This window comes from Gopherus evgoodei, chromosome 5, assembly GCF_007399415.2.
Source record: "Gopherus evgoodei ecotype Sinaloan lineage chromosome 5, rGopEvg1_v1.p, whole genome shotgun sequence".
In the NCBI taxonomy this organism is placed as follows: domain Eukaryota; kingdom Metazoa; phylum Chordata; order Testudines; family Testudinidae; genus Gopherus; species Gopherus evgoodei.
The window spans coordinates 96,107,470-96,128,238 of NC_044326.1; the positions used below are offsets into that span (position 1 = coordinate 96,107,470).

General features: G+C 40.3%; 1 protein-coding gene across 4 annotated transcripts in view; it reads right to left on the reverse strand.

Moving 5' to 3' along the window:
* Nucleotides 1-20,525, reverse strand: part of PCDH10 (protocadherin 10) — a 48,504-nt gene extending 27,979 nt beyond the window's left edge. Inside the window, exons 1-5 of one of the 4 annotated variants that reach the window (XM_030564452.1) lie at nucleotides 15,058-20,523; nucleotides 13,232-13,290; nucleotides 12,516-12,622; nucleotides 3,394-3,699; nucleotides 920-952 (exon numbers count right to left, since the gene is read on the reverse strand). In XM_030564452.1, the coding sequence (XP_030420312.1) occupies nucleotides 939-952; nucleotides 3,394-3,699; nucleotides 12,516-12,622; nucleotides 13,232-13,290; nucleotides 15,058-17,664 (3,093 nt within the window). In that variant the 5' untranslated portion in view covers nucleotides 17,665-20,523 and the 3' untranslated portion in view covers nucleotides 920-938. Of the gene's footprint in view, nucleotides 1-919; nucleotides 953-3,393; nucleotides 3,700-12,515; nucleotides 12,623-13,231; nucleotides 13,291-15,057 lie in introns of all 4 variants that reach the window. The other 3 variants (XM_030564454.1, XM_030564451.1, XM_030564453.1) reach the window with 3 other exon arrangements.
* Between the last annotated feature and the right edge of the window lie 244 nt (nucleotides 20,526-20,769).

Consider the following 20,769-nt stretch of genomic DNA (forward strand, 5'->3'; position numbering starts at 1 on the left):
GCAGTATGGGTCCCTGTATAGGCCCTTGTGGAACCCCTTTGTTAACCTTCTGTTGGTGCTGAAAACAATCCATTTATTCCTAATAATTTTCTGTCTCTTAGATAGTTTCAAATGTGTGATATACTTTACCTCTAACCCTGTGACTATGTTTAGTCACTTTAATAGCCTCTTGTAATTTGTCTGAACGTCCAAAAAGCTTTTGACAAAGTTCATCATATCAACCCATTCTTTTTTATCCACCATCGCTTAAACATCCTCAAAGAATTCTAATAGAGTGAAGAGCAGGGTTTTCTTTTACAGAAGACATGCTGGTTTGTTTCTAATATATCATATTCATAATTGTATATTGTTTAAAACTCCATCTTTCATTACCACTTCAGCCATATACCTGGTACTAAATTGAGAAAGGTACCGGCCTATAATTTTCAGGAGCATGCTTTGTGTCTTTAAAAAAAACCCCACTTTTTATTAAGGCATACTTACAATAAAACATTAACATATTACTTTGCATATTACGTATTCAGGATCAGGTTAGTATTCAAAGAACTTGGCTAAAGATTCTGGCTTGCTGGCTGGGGACCCCTCCTCCAATGAAAGGTACTACATTTGCCACCTATTAGACACACACACCCCCCATAGCTTATTTTTGTTACAAATTCTGCCATTTCATTCTAAACTTCCTTCAGAACTCTTGATGAATACCATCTGGTGCTAGTGACTTGTTTCTCTTTAATGTATCCAATTATTCAGGCCCCTCATCTTTTCACACCTCAGTTTCATTTTCCTCATCTTTACTAAAAAAAATTGGTCTGGGGTAGGTAGCTTCCCTAACACTCTTTTTGTAAAGACCAACTAAAATATACTGTTTAGCATCTCTGTGATAGCTTTACCCTCAATAATTGCAGAGCAACAGACCTACCTGTTCTCTCACAGGCTTCCTACCTCTGACATACTAAAAAAAAAAAAAAAAAATGTGTATTAGTTTTCATATCTTTGGCTATTCGTTCTAAAAATACCCTCTTATCTCTCCTAACTTCAATCTTACAATTTATGTGTTTTAATTTATGATTCTTTCTACTGGGTTTACTTAAGCTAAGTATTTTTTAAATTGTTACCTATTTATCTAAAGTAACCCTCTTCTCTCTTGCAATTTAATCATATGTTTTCTTTTTTCTTACCTTCCTGCTTTCTTTTCATGTAGGGTTTTACATATGTGCTATGATTCTGGTATGGTGTGCTTAAATAAATTTTATTTTCCTCACTTGAGGGCCCTTTTAGACTAGCTTTTTTTTTTTTTTTTAAATCACCCTTTCTAAAATTTATTATCACCATGCCACTTTTTGGTGCAATTCCTCCCATGAGGATATTAATCTTAATTATATTGTGGTCACTATTAATTAGTGACTCAACTATAGTTATTTCCTGAACTGGAGAATGCATCTCCTGTGCATTCCTTAACACTAAATTGAGACTAGCCTCTTCTCTTTTCTTGTTCAAGGAATAAATTATTCATTGTGAATTATCTGCTCAGCTCTACAGTGTAATAGCTTCACTTTCTTTTCTTTGTTCTTTTTTTATTTGCTATACATTTTAAAATCTAAAATTGTACTAATGAAAACATTAAATATGGGAAAACAGAAGACAGAAATATTTAGATTTTTTGTGAAGGTTTGTATTGGAAGTCCAGTGCAATTCAGAGTCCAGATTTAATTTTGCTGAATTTGGTTCATAACATACCACTCACTCCTTCCAATGTTGCCTCAACTATTTTATTTTTTCATGCCATAGTTTGTGAGGAAAATAAAGTATATACTATGGGACAATATGCTTACAGATTGACAAACGAAATAGTTTATATTAACTGCACACAAGTTTAAAAACTAAACTAACAGGAAAAGGCACATTTACTTTAAAATAATCAACCTCCAGGCCATAGAACAATTAAACAGAAGCATTAGTTTGGCGTCGTTATGGATAATCCTCACTATAACAAATGTATCTAAACTGAACAAAAACAGAGACATCATCATAATGAGGCTAGAAGTGCTACAAAATCCAAACATTTTAGTTGAAATTATGAAGATGAAATTAATAATTCATGGCAAGAATGTGCCCTGATACTAAAAGACACTTTTGGAAGACTGGATGGTTATAGAGGATTGGTAATGAAAAACAGAAGAGTTCACTACAAGGTCAACAGTTCACATCTGACCTTTGTCAGAAGAGTATAGGAGACATTGCTAGCTGATAGCTGTGTTTTTGGCCTATGTGAAATGAGATGCTTGCCCAGGCCAGTTCCTTATAAGTGAGTGTGCACATCACAAAACTAATAATTTTCCAATCTTTTTCATAGTTTCAACAGAAAATCCAAGGACTGGATGGGTAAGAAGACTGAACTACCCTCACACTGTGAAAGGTACCCCCACGCTATCAGGACAGACATGAGGGAGATCAGAAAAACAAGCACCACTGCTGTCCATGCTGAACCTTTCTGGAGACAGACTTCAGTTTCCAGGGCTCTCGGTGCAGCACCTTTCACAACTACTGAATTCATCTGAAATTTAAAAATTAAATAAAAAGCCAACTCCAGAGAAATATTCCTCACCTCACCTACTGTCCTAAGGGACAGCTGTTGCTGTAAGAAGGATCACTGGTATAACACTGCTTCCTTGGCTCTAGTCACACAGACTAAATGAGCATTATAAACTCTTCAAGTCAAGGGAGATCTTGTAGTGTCTTAATAAAATGCAATGGTCTAGTAAATACAGATATAAAACGTCTTAGACCAAGTATAATTTTAGTGTACACCTTTTAGCTCAGAATCCAAAACATATAATTAACTATCTTTCCTACGTCTATACACACTCTTTTGTGTCACCCAACCACAATGGTGACTATTAAAGAGGTAAGAATTCAGAACAAGATAGAAAGCGTTGATCAGAATACACAAGTTTATAGCTTGTAGGATGACCAAGAAAGTAAAAGATAGTGAGAACAGTATGTAAAAAAAATGACTCATCTGCTGCCTTCCAAACCCTGCCTCATGTTAGCAATGTAGATACGATACCAGCACTGCTTGATGAATAATGTTCAGTATCAATAAGAAAATGAGGCACCTGGAGCAGTTAAAATTGTAAACAAAAATGTAGCTTGCCATCACCTTATATTGTTTTTGCTGCTAGCAACAGTGACCTACTATCATGACACAAGTCTTTTCTTTTTTAAGTAGATTCAACAATGTCCTTTTCAGTGGTATCTGAATCCAAGAGCAGTAATTTTTTTTCTCATTGCCTCCTATACTCTGCCTTTACTATTCATAGTAAGGATAGCAGACAGCTAAGTTTTATTCCCGCAAAGGGAACATTTTCACGCAGCCTTTTGAATAGTACTTACTCAAATATGGTGGTTTGTAAGGCGCTCGTGTATTAGTCAGCAGTCCATCCAACTCCTTCCTCTCCAGAGTATTGTGAAGGGCCTTCTCCTTGCCGAAGGTGGAAAAGGACCTCTCTGTCCCAGGCTGGGCTTCCGGTGTTTCAAACACTTCAGTGTCTGGAACAGAGTCCATACCGGGCACATGCAGATTGCTGCGATAATCCGCAGCCTGGCGTCCATCGGATGCGACAAAGGAGGGCATCCAGCACCGATCCGAGTGGCCCAGTGCTTTACATTCCTCTGTGCAATTGGAGAAGAGATCCACGCCTGCAAGCAGGAAAGAGAAAGAAACTGTAGATATAAGCTTCAGCATCATGACAAGCTGCTGACAGATGAGAAAGAACATGGTGGGTGAAAAGAGTGATAGGAAAAGAAATCTTACTAGAACTCTTTCCACTGCCTTCATTCCACCAACAAAAGATCTGATCGTTTTGGTCTTCTCCAGTCAATGCCACCATTTACAAAGAGAGGTACAGCCAGAATGTCACAGTGTGCAAAACAATCATGAGAAGAAGTGTGATGATGATTCACTTCTCAGAATCTCTTGTGAACCTTACTTCCTAAAACCTTTCAGGTACAATACTAACTCAACTTACAGGTGATGGCAGCAGATCATCGCTTGTTAATACTTAATAAGGTGCAAATGACAAAAAAAAAATGGTGAACATGGATTTTACAAAAAGAACAAAATTTCAGTAATAAGAAATCTGAGAATTCACTTTTGAAAACTCAGTACTAATGACTCCTATAAAGCAATTGTTTGTGTGTATATAAATGTATATAGACAGAGACTATGAATTACTAAAAGCAGTTCTGACAAAACAGGTGAATGTTCATATCAATTGAGTGTGCGAGGAAAATGACTTATTAAAACCATCCTTTTATTCTTCAGAGTTAGTTATTATTGCCACCATAGTAGTTCTTACCATCATCAAGCCACTCTAGTGACTGGAGAGAGTCCCATAGTAAATTACTGTAATTAGTGGCATGAAGGTATCTGTAGTCCAGTGAGACATGGCTTCAGATACTATTGACAAATGTGTTAATGCTCACTATATCAGCAAACACTTGTCTCCACCAACTGAAAACTGTTTGCTTACAAATCCTTTAAAGCTATTAAGATTTCAATGACAAGAAATACTTCCATTGACTATCTTCAGACTGGTATTTCAACTGAATATTTCCTGACTCTGATTCCTTAAATCTTTGGCTTAAATTTTTTGAGGGAGGAGTAGTGTCTGAAGTCTTTGGAGTAAAATGGAATAAATACTATTGTCTCAGATTCACATTCAACAGAATAAAGAAAGAGCACAATTGTTGAGAGGTATTTTTTCCTTTATTTGTAGAGTAAACTGAATGTTTTGGAACATATATGTGTCAAAAATGAACAAGATCAGTTATAAATATTGTATTTACAACCAGTGTATTAGAATTACAAAAAAGTGTCATAACTTACTGAAAGAGAACTGGGAAAAAATCTAAACACCTACAACAAGATTCATGTAATGTAGTTTATTCACTAGTCTACACCATAAAGAACTTGATAAGCTTGATCTTCTGGGTGAGGATTAGTATTTAAAATTCTGCCACAGTTCTGCTTTGCAATTTGATTTATATTAGTAATAGTTATGTGTTATCTCTCACTGTGGAAAACAATTTTTCAGCAAATAAGAATCTCCTCTGAGTTATCAACAAGTGCTTGAGAACTGAGGGCAATCATTTAGATAAATGATAAAAAAAGAAGCTTTCATCACAGATTAATCTCACTTTATAATGACTTTTTTATTTTAAATTAAGCTATGTATGTTACTAAGTCTAGCTTCGATTATAACCTTCCATTGATAATTGGGAAGCAGAAGTCTGGAAATAAATTACTGATCAGTGAGCTGTTGAGGAACGCAAACGTGAACTGCAGCTGGAATTAAGGAAACAGACAGGAACAGCATGCAAAACATACAAATTGTTCATGAGGTAGCTGGCGAGTTTAGTTCTTGATATCATAATAGTAGCATCTACTACAAAAAGGGATGATAAATAAAACAGAGAAAGAAAGGTTTACCCATGTACATTCTACAAAGAGGTGGCCATACACCATCACTACTAACACTAGTATTAGAACAATTCCAATTTTTTTTTCTATGCAGAGTAAGGCATTCTTTCTGTTTTAAGGATTTCTGCAAATCAGAAGGTAGAGGCAACGCTTAATACAAACTGATATACTCTGTTTTCAGATTTCCTAATGTATGTCAAATGTAAATAATATCCATATATTTTGTAGGAAAATTATTACAAATTACATTTCACTAATATTACCTCAATGATCAAATTAATTCAATGTCTTCTGAAACTGAATGGTGATGGGAAAGGGAAAGAAAAGCTTGAGGATAAACACTGAACTGTTGTTGTTTGTTTGTTTTGCCAGTGGGAAGAGATAGCTTTAGATATTTATTCAAGGGCAGACCCTTTTTTTTAACTTCTCCCTAGGTTTATTTTTCTCCTGGAAAATTATCTGCTATATTACCATTTTGGTTTTATTTCAGCTTCTAAACCGGAAAATTCTGTCTATGCACCTATTACTTCTTAGTTTCCTTTGATTTCTGCTTGCCAACAGCAGTGCATTGAACAGTTTTATATAACAGCTTATTATAGGACCTGAAAATTATGTGATAGCCACTACAAATCAACATTTTAATAAATGAAAAAATGAAAACAAGGGCTTTGAAATGTATATTGTATATTCCAAATCTGATTTATCTTGAAGGAAAGGGAAGGTACCAGAAGATGATTTAAGAATAAAGATCTAGCTACTAATATCCATGGCTGTAATAGACAGCCAGAATTCAAGTGCGTATATAGGTGGGTGGGTGGCTGGGGGAGGAAGTGTCCAGGGATGACTGCTCCCACTTCTCAGTGGCTACATTCCCACAGACTTTAACAGGTGCAGAGTCAGGCCCTTAGATATTAATATATTTATAGCACAGTAAATTCAAATTAGCATTTTAGTTTTGAAATCTCATGGGTACCTATATTCAATTTTATTAACTATGATATAATAGCTAGATATTTGTCCTTTTTAATTATGGTATAATGGTATGACATTTTCACAAAACATTCTAACAGAAAGTATTCAATGTGCAAAGCAATAGAGAAAGGAAAATGATTGTCTATTTTTCTGTTTTACAGGAAGGAGGCTATATCACAGAAAGGGAAATAAAGCATCCAGCACAGGACTCCTTCATAAACCAAACACAATATTTGTGATTTATAACACACAAAAAAGTTCAGGTTGTATAACACTTCCATTGTATCTCCTTCATATATCCTGCCAGATGTATAGTCTTTCTGGACTAAACTATCCATCATAATTGTAAATCCACAGTGAAGAAATATTTCATAGTATAATTGAATTGAAAAATATAAAGTCTTATGTACCAGATTAACTGAGATTTTAAAGGTGAAAATAAATTCAATATATGCATCAAAAGAATATAAATATCTGGCACAGAGTTCTCAAACAACAATATGTGATAAACATTGCAATTTAATATATACATGAAAAAAAGACCAAGAGATCATTCCTTACCCTGTAATCCAGTTATTGGATAGGTCACTGGACAGTGAACAATTTCACATGCCACATGGCCTGACATATTTAGGATGGCCAAGAGAGATAGGGATTGAGGGCAGAATTTCAATGCTAACTCTCATTCCTGAATTTGGTTGGCTTGGACAGATTCTTAATGTAGTTGATTCTCTAAACTATCCCTTTTATCCCAATTTTAAAAAGACAAAACCAAAAATGTCTATGAATATGTATGTTAGTTAGCAAGAAAGACTCTCTTTAGATCAAAGAGATATTTAGGAAATTTTTGAGATTCATTTTTTAAATAACTTATTTTTTAAAATGTAATTAAAGAAAAATGATCCACATGCCAAACCTTAAGAATAATGAATGAATATATTCAAACATATTATTGATGTTAATTATGTAATACAAATAGCAAATACTAATAAAGTGTTAGCAAAGCAACTGTTCTTTTTTCGGGGTATGTTATGTTTTACGGCATCATTTTTTATTAATAATGAAAACATGTTAGTAATTTCTTCTGTTATGAAGATAGCCTTCAGAAGGCAACTGATATACTGTCCTGCATAAAACTGTCTCCATCCTCACAACAGCATGAATAAAGATTTAAACATCCCCAAGATTCAGTTCTTCCAAATAATAACTTCAAAGCCTAATCTGGATCACTGAGATGCAAACATCATTAAGAATTCAAGAATCATGCACACCCCATCCCCCCCCAAAAAATTGGCTAGAGTCAAAAGCACTTTTCTACACTACTTTATGTTCACTGCCATGGTTATTTTGCCCAAATGATCTTCAGAACAGTATTTAATTGTTCTATTGGAAAGAAATAGTGATTTTTTTCTGTCCTTTCACTGTTGGAATTTCTTCTCTTTATTTCTCAATCTGTTTTCCGCGTACCAGTTACAATATGGTGCTGTTCCTGCATCCCACAGGATAGACCCATTGGCTCGTGCTAAATCTGTTGCATGAATCACTTGATATGAGGGTCTGGAATGGCACAATCGGCACCTTAACTCCTAGAAACTCACCAGATGTCTTTGTAATGTTCAATCTCTTACAGATATAGGTCTGGTCTACACTACAGAGTTAGGTCAATGGAAGGCAGCTTACGTTGACCTAACTCTGTAAGTGAGTACACTAAAATGTAACTCCCACCAATGTAACTTGCCCAATACACTGGCTTAATCATTCCATCTCCAGGAGAAGCACTATGCTTAAGTCAATGTAGTCAGGCTAACACAGTGTCAGTATAGATACTGTGTTGCTTATATTGACTATTGCTGCTTTTCAGAAACCATCCCACAATGCCCCACACTGGCAGTTAAATTAGTGCACACACTCCTGGGGAGGATGCACACCACTGACATAAGAAGCGTAATGTGGATGTGTAAAATTATTGTGGTGGCTGTATGTCAATGTAACTTAGGTTGATTTAATTTTGTAGTGTACATTTGCCCATAGTGAGAGGAAGAATAATTTTAGATCTTAGCCTCGCAATCTCTGATATTGCATGTTTGAATAGTTTGCAGAATAGGTAGATGTACCTAATGGAATAACGTGAGTGTATCGTTGTAATACAATGTTTCATATATATGCAAATATATCTGCCTAATTATGCTACAAAACTAATTCTGTAAAATGTGAAATGTAAAACTAATGATATACAGAATTCAGCAGATCCCAAGCAAAAATCTAGTGTTTAAAAGCCATTATCATCAGATGGTTACTTGGTGACCAGCTATATGAAATGAAGTGGCAGCATTGCGCCAAGTCCTTGTGGCCAGGTGTCTACATTATAAAACTTAAACGCACATATATATATATAGTAAATGGTATTTATGTTGGCAATCTCAAAAGAGAGGCCAAGAAAATTATTAGGTGCAGAGAACAAATTAATTTCATTCTTGAAAGAGATTTCTCTAGAATATGATTGTTGCACATTTAGAGTTGATGTGGGGAAGCTAGAACTGTCAATGATCTAGCTGTATCTGTTATACAGATAAATAAGGACTTTTCTCTCCAAGACTCTAAGTCAGAGAGAAAGGATGTCCAATAGTTAGGGTACTAGCCTGGGTCTCAGGAGAACCTGTTCCTTGTTCTGCCACAAACGACTTGTATGATCTTGGGAAAGTCACTTATAGCAGGATTTTCAAAAGCATCTAGGAACCTAATTTTAATGGGAGTGCCTGAATTCCCCAACCGTGAAGTGGCACTAATAATACTTCTGTATCTCACAGGGGTCTTGGGAAAATAAATACATTGAAGATTGTGAGGTATTCAGATGCTACAGTACTTGGGGCCATGTAGATATCTAAGATAAACAGACAGAATCAAGCACCTTTCACATGCAGTAAATTCAATCAATATTAATAAAAAAAAATTTTAAATGAGTCAAATTCTTGGTTCAGTCACTGGAGCTGCAGTTTACACCAACAGAGGATCTGGCCTATAATATTTCAAAGGATTGTAACAACTTACTTCAATATACACCTCCTAAGCAGTTGTGCATGGTGGAACTATCACACAGTGAAAGACTCCTATTATGCATATGTATCTGTGCCACGGTTCACAATTATTAAACCATTACCTCTTCCACAGTCACTTTGACCAGGCACTGGACTACTATAGGACAACTGGTAACAGTAGGAACAGTAAAGTGAAATGCAAAATGCCTTTCCAAGCAAACCAGCTTCAGTGTGAAAATGACTAGGAGTGTATTTAATTTTGCTGTAGGAACCATTTATCAAGTATTTTTGGACATAAATATGATGCTATTCTCAGGTGGGTACTATCTTAAGAAGAGAGACAGATGATAAAATGATGATATAAAGAAAGGCAAAAGAGAAGAAAGCAAAAGGAAACAAATATAGAGCTAGAGGAAGAAAAAAGATGAATGCAAAGGAAAGATGGTAGATAATAGCATATAAGCAGAAAGGCTGAAAAGAAGCAGCATAAGGGGATAAGAGAGCACAGTTGGGCCGCACGTATATAATTTTTCACTGAGATGATGTTGCTCATCATTATGTTTTTGTTTTTACTAGCCTTGCTGTGGACCAATGTCTTTTCTCTGCTAATTTGGAAAGAATTGAAAATTGAAGAGCTACATTTAAAATTAACTGAGAAGCAATGTCCTCAGACATCATATTCCCTCAAATCATTGAAATTCAAACAAGATTTACTCCCATCCTTTCATATAATTCATTAAGAAGTACTGAAAGTGTATGAGTAAAAGTTTAATATTAAATTCATTCTCTGTATTAACACTGGTGCCTACGTCTGTGTAACGACAGCAAGTTTCAGCCCAGGATTTATATTAGACTTTACTATATGCATCCAATAGATCCCAAACCCCCTCTAGAAATTTCCAGTAAACCTTATAAATACATATTTATAACCTGCTTTGTAAAAATCTTTATGCAAAATAATTACCCTAAATGCACTGTAGTAGTTCATCAAAATTGGATGTTGAATTTTGTATGTTTGTGTTTTCAGTTCGTGATATTAATTCTGATTAGACAGAAAGTTTATTGTCAAATTTCATTCGTTCATGTCAAATCTGTTTTAATTGCGTGAGCCCATAAATCATATTAAACCATTATTTTAGCATAAATTAAATGTCTTTAAAAGAGCAAAATAGATTTTTTTCTCTTCATTGTAAAACAAAAACAACAAAAAGAATTGGCTCAGTCTGAAAACTGGTGCCAAGTTTGAGAATGGCTTCAATATTCATGTTTGAATTATACTACTTTAAAAAAGAGGAGAGGGTGGGGGAAGCAGAAACATAACTATAGTAACAGAACTGGAAGATTCCAAAATAAAATAGCTTTTGGCTGATGTGCAACTATCTGATTATATTCCCACCATCAGTCTTTCAAATCCAGCCCCTTATGCAGCTGTTTATTCTTTTCTCTCCTGTTTGGTTATTATTATCATTATGCAGAGGGACTAAACTGATTGAAATGTTCATCGAAATGAGTGCTGCAGTAAAACATGTAAAAAAAAAAAGAAAATGGAGGGAGAGGAGCGGGAGGAATGGGAACTTTTTATAACTCTCTAGCATTGATTGCTGCTGCATCAGAAACTGTGTGAAAGAATGGTTGGGGGAAGGCTAAATGCACTGCTTTTTAAGACAACAATAAATCATACGCCATATATAGGCCAAAAATGAAAGGAGGCTCTGTGTTCAGATGTAAACTTCTGGCAAGACCTGGTTTGTTGTCAGGTTCCCAGACACAAAATAGACACTCTGTTCAAATAGCGGGAAGCCCAGCAAGGAGCAGGGAGCTCCGGAGACTCTTGGCTCTTCTTGAGTCTCATTAGGTCTGCATATTAATGACTTGCAGCAATATAAAGGGGCCCTTGAGTGTCCTGTTTTCCCCTGATGCCTGGGTTTCCCATGGCAAAGGAGACAGTGGCAAGAGCATGAGAAGACACAGCATGTTAGCAGAGCAGGGGACTGTAGCAGCCACAATTCCTGGGCAAGATGGGGAAACGACCAGCATTTCTCTTTGATGCTTCTGGGAATGCTGGTCTGAGATCAGTGAGACGGGGATAAGAGGAGGGAAATGAGGGAGTGTGGAATCACCTTTCAAAGAACACTTTCAGCAAATGCCTGGGCAGAAGAAGGAGAAATAAGTTATAACTGATCTGAGGTTCTCACACCACTGGTCAGTGTGTTCACCTGAATTATTAGCTGAGTGTAGTGTGTGTGTGTGTGTGTGTGTGTGTGTTACAGACAAATACACAGAGCCTATCTTTCAAAAAGAATTTACACTAATATGAGAGCAAAGGGAGAACAACATACAGGCAGAAATAATTCCACTGTTTAAACACATCTATCTCCCTTAAATCATGATATGATAGTATTTTTAAACATTTTTTCTTTTATTAAGACTGAAGGGATGACCACTATATACCTTGTACTCATTAACAAGGACATCACTATATTATATAGTCACTTTATTTGAACTACAAATCAGGCCTCAGAAAGTCTGAAAGTATAACTCATTACATATTCAAAGCCCTCTAAATGTCTCCACCAATTCCAGCAAAAATCCTCACAATCTGGCTGTCATTCAGTCAGAAAGTTCAGTCTTTCCCTTGGGAACTCCCACTATGCTTCACACTACCACGTCAGCTAAAGTCACTACTAACCAAAGTTGCCTAATGCTCTGAAATCCCTCAAATTGGCTGTTGAAAAATCTGTGGTCTGCTATAAAAATATACCAACAGCTTTGCTTTAATGTGCAGGAAGAACCATGGATACAGAACAACATGCAGAAAACAGCTATACTTCTCAAAATCTAGTCAGGGTTGAGAAACAATCTCTTGACTATCTCAGTATACCATTAAGTTGACCGTAAATTCATCCATCCATTATATACATATGCTGTACCTATAAACACTCATGTTATATTATTTATAACCACATAATTGCCCTTTCTGGCTCTTATCAAAAGATCAAATATTTAGAGTCCCTTATCAGACTTACCAGAGGATTGACCTCGATTAGTGGCATCATGATCACTGTCTCCTTGCTCGCTGTCTCCATGACCACTGTCCTTAGAGCTTACTATGTCTGCTTCCTGGAATGCAGAACTAGAAACATCAAAAATTTTATTAGAATAAACATGAAGAGAGACTCATAAAACATTCTTCTGCCATCACATGGCCACACATGGTGCTGCATTCATCCAGGACACCTCTCTGCAACACTATTTCTGCAGAACCAATCTGTCCATTATACACAAAACTTGTGTTTTCAGGCATTATTAATCCAGCTGGAATAGACAGTAGCCATTATTACAGTGCCTGGGTTGCATGTAGTTGTTATAAATAATTGGTAGCATTTGCTTAAGCTAGAAGGCTAAATTTACACTCAGATAAATCAATATTATCTGTCAGAATCTACAGATGGACTCATAAGTATTTAAAGCACATTTTAGACGAGTACAGAATTAGAATTTGCTCTCTTTTCTGATGATTTAAAACAGATTCACAAAAGCAATAATTCAGAGATGTTTACGTGGCACTGCTTATTTTATTTAATGGTAGGTGTAAATAAATTCATAATTTTAAATACATTTTGGTTGCTTAGATATTATTTTACATCTGAAGTAAATGCATTTCTGCATCCCCACTCACACTTGCTAAAATACATCTTGGATATATTCCTACATTAAGAAAACAAGAATAAGAATTTCATACCTGTTTACTCGTCGGGGTCTATCAACTAGATAACTGAGCTCTGCACGCTGATGTTTTGTCTAGAAAAAATAATTGGAACTTATTTTAACTCAATATTTTTACAACCAACAACATCAGAAGGCACACACATACAGCCAGGAACACTCATCACAAAGGTACAGCTGTAGGTAGGCCATAAATAATTCTTTCCTTACATTTAAGAGGCCAAACTCTGGCAGCCTTACTCATGCAAGTGGCATTATAGATCAATAAACAAGAGGTTTTGTCAGTTATTTAAGGCCAACTTCTGATCCGCTTAATCATGATGAATAGTATCTTATGCCACAATTGTAAGTCAATTACACTGAAATCAATGGGGCTACCTGTGGTGTAAAGTACCACACATTGTGGGTCAAAAGGTCTCAATCTGCCCCCGAGTGTATTTTTTAAATCTCCTGTATGTGAAAAAGGGAGAGTAATCATCAGACAGATAGACTCCTGAAAAGAAATATGGGATATTCTGTTGCCCTCAAAAGGCACCAGAAGCTACGTCTTTACAAACATCTGATGTAGGGTCTACACTAAAGGCTAATATTTAAAACCTCGCTGAAAGATTTTAAAAATTTTAAACAAAATATAAATCAATATCTTAACTGGCCTTGAAGTACTCAGCAAATCAGTATTAAGGAACACTACAGTTTCTTTCAGTGGTACATCATCATAATGTACTGATCCACACATTAGTTAAAATACAACAGACAAAATGATTAATTGGAGAATGTTAAGTCTTTATACACGCTTTCATAGAAATTCTTTACGGAATAGATAGTACAAAATAGACAACATGTTTAATGGGTGAGAAAGAACGTTAAGCCTTGATGTATGCTTTCATGGGAATTCTTTGTGATGTTTTATTTCAAAGTTCTCCTTCAGTATACAAAAGAATTGTTAAGGCAGAGTCAAAAAAGTCAATTAATGAACACTAATTTTCACATTAATTAAAGCTCCTGCCAACTATAAAGATGTTCACAAACTCCGGAGTGGTTACCCATAGCATTAATTGTACATGCAAAGATTTCTAAAAACAAATATATATGCTTTACTTTTTTGCATTAGGAAAACTCTGAATTCATTCTGCAGATAATTTCATTAATGCCAATTGCAGTGATTTTGCAAGGAGCAATGTTCAGAAAACAGCACACAGTTAAAATAAGATTAGAAACTAGTATATCATCATGTTATTTTAATGCAGAAACGCTAGCAAGCTTCATTCATATTCACATGGTGTGGGAGTTTGGATGCAACAGTTTCTGAAATGCTGTCCAGTGCACAACTGATGCTTCAAATGAAAAGAAGCAACAGACTCACTTTAACGAACATCACAGCTAAAACTATTATGCAGCGTCAGTCAGGCTCTCTTGTTGACAGGTGATTAAAACCATGCAAATATTTATGATCAAAGAAGCATGAGGATAAGAGACTATTATGAAGGAGGGGCAAAGAAAAGCTACATTCTTCACCGGGAAAGGAAGGGCAGCAGCTTCAAGAGACTTATTGAAAGCAAAGACCGGATTGGGAAAAGACTGTAGTGCAGCTTGACAGTAACTATGACAAGACAAGAGAGAATCAGAAGTGGCTGAGACCTGCAAGCCCTAGGGAGAGAGAGAATCAGGGGCATCAGAGTACCTAAGAAACCAAAAGCAAGTTCATTTTTCATTGTCAAAACCGTAAAATAATAACAAACAAGCAAAGCAGCACAGGGAGGCATGCACATATAATGAACGTACACAGCTAAGGGAATAGATACGGAGGGGTTGGAAAGTGTTACAATTTCTTTTCAACCTTACCTCGTTGGACAATATGCTGCCATTGGAGATGATGTCTGGCTGCTGGTCTGTGTAACCTGTCACTATGGCCCCGCAGGGGTTGTGCTCAGTGTCAGTGCTCCGGGATGGGCTGCAGGGCTTGAGGAACATCAGGTCGGTCTTGGCTGACTCCGGAGTGAGGCAGACCTGGTAGCAGTAGTTCTGGTTGTGATGGTGGGATCCGAAGCTGCCCGATTCCTCCACGGGGACCTGGGCCGGGTTACTGGGTACGTTGGAGCTCTGCACCAGCATGATGTCCGACTTGCTCAGCTTCTTCTTGCGGGCCCGGGCCTGGCGGCTGCAACAGGGGCAGCAGCAGCAGCAGCAGCCCAGGCAGCAGTCGCTGGCCAGGCAGGTGTAGATGTTGAGCTTCTTCTCCTTCTGGCAGCGCACGGCCAGCACGATCATGGCCAGCAGGAAAATGAACGACACGGAGCCCAGGGCGATGATCAGGATGAGGGTCAGGTCCAGCGAGGTCTCGCCCCCGGAGCGGCTGGGGCGATGCTCCCCTCCCGCCCCTCCCCCGCCGCCGCCGCCGCCGCCGCCCCCCGCACCCAGGCCGCCGCCTCCCTGGCGCTCCACTGCGCTGTCCACCAGCACCACCTGGATGGCGGCGGTGGAGGAGAGCGGCGGCTGCCCGTGGTCCCGCACCTCGATCACCAGCTCGAAGGGTCGCTGGGGGTCGCGCTTGGCCGGCACTTTGCGCGCGGTGCGCAGCTCCCCCGTGCGCCAGTCCATGCGGAAGAGGCTGGCCTCGTTGCCCCGCGCGATGCTGTAGGTGAGGCGCGCGTTCTCCCCGTCGTCCGCGTCCACCGCCGCCACCCGGCTCACCAGGTAGCCGGGCTCGGCGCTGCGCGGCAGCACCTCCCGGGCCGGGGTGCCGTTGCGGCCGGGCAAGGGGCTGACGATGGCGGGCGCGTTGTCGTTCTGGTCCACCACGATGATGCTGACGGTGGCGTTGCCGGCCAGGGGCTGGGGCTCCTCGCCCGCGTCGCGCGCCTCCACCTGGAAGCTGAACTCCTTGAGCTGCTCGTAGTCGAAGGAGCGCAGGGCGTAGAGGAAGCCGTTCTCGGCGTTGATGGAGACGTAGGTGAAGACGGACATGCCCTGGATCTGGCTCTCCAGGATGGAGTAGGCGAGCTGGGCGTTGGCGCCCTGGTCCCGGTCGGTGGCGCTCACGGCGTAGATGTAGGCGCCCGGCACGTTGTTCTCGCTCACATAGACCTGGTAGAGGGGCTGGCTGAAGCGCGGCGCGTTGTCGTTCACGTCGCTCACCCGCACCTGGATGGACTTGCTGGTGCTCAGCGCCGGCTCGCCCATGTCCCGCGCCACCACCGTGAGGGTGTAGGCGTCGCCGCCCGGCTGCTCGCGGTCCAGCGGCCCCTCGGTGACGATGGTGTAGTAGTTCTTGAAGGAGCTCTTGAGGCGGAAGGGCGCGTCGCTCTGCAGCAGCTCGCACTGCACCTGCCCGTTCTCCTCCGAGTCCCGGTCCGAGACGCTGAACAGCGCCACCACCGTGCCCGGCGAGGCCGCCTCGCTCACCGCCTCCTTGACGGTGGAGAAGCTGATCTCGGGCGGGTTGTCGTTGGCGTCCAGCACCCGCACCAGCACCTTGCAATGGGCGGGCACGGCGTTGGGGCCCAGGTCCTTGGCTTGCACGTACACCTGGTACACGCTGCTCTCCTCGTAGTCCAGCTCGCCGCTCACCTCCAGCCGACCGGTGCGCGGCGAGATGCCGAAGAGCTCCCGGGCCCGCGCCGAGATGTGGCTGCTGAAGGAATATATGACCTCGCCGTTCTGGCCCTCGTCCGGGTCGCTGGCGTTGAGCTGCAGCACCAGGGTGCCCGGCGGCGAGTTCTCCGGCAGGGACACGGTGTAGACGGGCTGCTCGAAGGCGGGCACGTTGTCATTGGAGTCCAGCACCCTGATGGTGAGCAGGGCGGTGCCGGTGCGCTGCTGGGGTTGGCCCCCGTCCACCGCGGTCAGCACGTAGCGGTGCACCGCCTGCTGCTCGCGGTCCAGGGGCTTGTCCAGCACCAGCTCAGCGAAGCGGTTGCCGTCGCCCTGGGTCTGCACGTCCAGCGAGAAGTAGCTGTTGGGGGTGATCTCGTAGGTGCGCAGCGAGTTGGTGCCCAAGTCCGGGTCGAAGGCGCTCTCCAGTGGGAAGCGGGTGCCCGGTGTGGCGCTCTCGGAGATCTCCACTGTCAGGTCGGGCTCCGGGAAGGAGGGCGGATTGTCATTGATGTCCAGCACCTCGATCTCCACCCGGAACAGCTCGAGGGGGTTCTCCAAAAAGACCTCCAGGTGCAACTGGCAGGAGGGGGGGTTCTGCTTGCAGATCTGCTCCCGGTCGATCTTCTCGTTCACGTACAGCACCCCAGTCTCCAGGTTGAGCTCTAGGTAAGGGCTCCGAGAGTTGGGTACCGTCTGGAAGCGGCGAGCCGAAAGTTTTGTAATGTCCAAGCCCAGGTCCTCGGCGATATTCCCCACGAACATGCCATGCTCCTGCTCCTCTTGCACCGTGTAGTGAAGCTGAGAAAGGGCTCCCTCCACCATCCAGAGCAAGGCGAGGAAGAATAGAACAATCATCTCCAAATGGGGAAAGAGATCCCCTCCAACACCACTTCCTCCTTTAGAAACCACCACCTCCTCCTCTCAAAATACTGAGGGCAGTGTGCGTGCGTGGAGGGAGGGGGATCTGAGTGGGATTTAGATCTAGGGTTTGTTTAATTATTATTCTTTCTGCTTCATATTAGGATTTTTTTCTCCCCCATTTCGCTTCTTTTATAATTATTTCACACGCTGATCAAACGAAGAAGATAGGCGTCCCCACCTCATCTGTGATCTTCGAAATAAATGACCAACTAATAAAACCTAGAGCTGTATGGAGACAGATATACACACAGTATACACAGTAGCCCGCTCTTATTTATTCCGAGAGTCTTGGCACTGCACCGCTGCAGCGGCAGTGGAGGCAGCAGCAGCAAATCCAAAGGAGGAAATTTTTATATTTCAAGATTGTCCTCGGTTTCCTTTCCTGATGGGAGCAGGAGGGATAGATGCTGCTGGCGGAACCGCTGCACATGCCCTATTTAGATGCAAAAAAGCAGGGAAAAAAATGAAATATATATATATAACCAGCAAAAGGATCTGATATCAAAAAGGCAGAGAGCAGATTTGCCGCCCAAAACTTTCATTCCCTGAATTTCTCTGGGATTTTCTCCTTTATTATAATAATAATTATTATTTTATATTTTCTTTCCTTTATGTATAGTCTCTTCTTTTATTGCCATTGTTATGATGATGACGATCATTTTGCTCGTTATTGATGTGCTGATCAGTCTTTCTTCTCTTGATGCTTTTTCTTCTCACCCTCTCACTCTGCCGTTGTCTCTCTAGCTGCAGGTCTCCTCCTGTCCTGGCTCCAGCTCCTGTGATCTCTACTGGCAGTTTCTGAGCTCCGAGCACTCGGCTTTTCTGTTTTTGCGCAGCGCCCTGCTCCTGCCAACCAATGAATGTGTAGCAACACCACAAGAGCGACAGCTCATTGGGTCCAGGGCACGTCAAGCAGGCTGCATCACAGGGGAGAAAGGGGGGGAGAATCCAGAGCTCTAGTTGGTCTGTGTGCATGCCACAGAGAGACAGAGAGAGAAAGAGAATAACCCTGCAGCTCCCGAAGCGCTTACTAGGGAATCTCTGCCTCGGAAAGTTACTATTCCCCTGCTGCAGTTACTGAATAGGGAGATCACTTATCGTCATAAATGCAAACCAAGACGACAATAATAACCAGTTTTCCCCGTGGAGGAGGAATTTCCATTAGCTACTCACTTTTTTTTCCTGTTTGGCCAGCTCTATATCTGGTTCAATGGTAAAACAAACATTTTTTAAAAAATAAACAAGGGAAACTTGTGCCTTGTTTTACTCTGGGCTGCCTTAAATAATTAGTTCAGTTGACAAATGAGAGAGTGCAAGTTTCCGTCACACGCCTACACTTTTTCCGAGTTCACCTAATTAACACCGTCATGCATTTGGGCCAAATCCTGGCCTGATTTACACCCTCTGCAGCTTCACTGTCTGAAGTGGAAGAGATGGTACGTGATGTAAATCAAAGCAGAATATGATCATTTGTGTGATAGAGTGGAATAAATGTCAACAATGCTTGATCTGAAATTAGTTTGCGTGTGAGGAGAAGGGGATTAGATGGGAAGAGTCAATAGAAGTTTGCTGATGAAAAGTATTATTTACTAAAGTGCTCTGGATACAAAGGACCATTCTTTTATCAGTGTTTACTATTGTTTCAACTTTCCTGACATGGAAAGCACTTTGATAAATGTTAGTTAGTAGCTGTTTCACTGTTGCAACTGTACACAATATCCGTTTTTGTATTCTTTGCTGAAATACTATTTTGCAACTTAAACTAGTACCCTTCAGGAACACACATGGGATAGTCCTACGCCTTGTACAACACCAGCACACGAAATGCCTTCTCTCTCTCCCCCTGCTACACCAGTAGTGGAAGGACAATAGACGTAGAAGACTGTAATAAGTAAGGTCAATGACAATTTCTGCATTGATATAAAAATAGGGTTTGCATTTAAAGTCCATAGGTAACACACATTTTAGAGATATGTATGTATGTATCTACATTAAATGTAAACCATCTAGTTAAGATTTATAGATTAATTTTGATACAAGTGTTCATAAATCTAAACTGTGGACATGTTAGTGTTCCATATAATATACCCGGTGATTTATTAAATTGAAGTTCCATTTATATAACTTTCTAAACCTGGTACAATTAGGATGAAATGTTCATAAATTTCACTTTTTGCTAAATGCTATTTGGTTGTTGTTTATAAGGAACACCAAATATTAGGCAGAGAGACTTCTTGTAAGATCAGCCCTTCGTGATCACATCTTTGACCATAACTAGTAAAACAGTAGAAGGATGGCTTCCTTTGATACATTTCAACCAGCTTGTCTGTTCAGATGCATTTTTCTATTGTGGAAATTGAGGAAATTACATTTCGATACAGGTTCATTTATAAAAATCCTCATGTATTTGTAAATGTTTGTATTTATCTTTCTATCTGTTCATTCATTGCTGTCTGGTCTTCTCCTCTTCCTCCCTTCGCTTCTTTCATTTGAATGGGTCCTATCTTTGAGCAGTTAAAGCTGGGCTACCAGAAAAAAATGGCTAATCCTTTTCCAGCTGCAGTAAATTTACAACCCGCAAAGCCAAGCTAAAGCCGCTGCAGCTAAAATGATTTCAGCGTGATGTCTGGGGCTGAGAATGGAGAGACAGTTTATAAAAGAACCTGTGGATCAATGAAAAGGAGATTATGGCGTATCTGAATATGAATACAGCCATCGGATCAATATATCATCCTTGTCTCTCCCACCACCCCCTTTCCTTCCTTCCGTTTTTACTCCTAGAATCCGAAAGGAAGGACACGTAACTTGAAGGGGCTTTAGCTGGCTCCTCGAAATTTTGGTGCATTAAAAAAAAGTATCTCTGTTTTTTGTATGCATTTCTCTAAAATAAAGCCTCTTGAATGACAATGCAGATTGTTAAATCTCTGTTTCAGACAATCTGGGAATGGAAGTTAAGTTTCACGCAAGCGCCGGCAACTCATTGAGACCTGGAAATCTTAAAGAGAGAGGGATATACAATAGATGGACCGATCTGGTTGT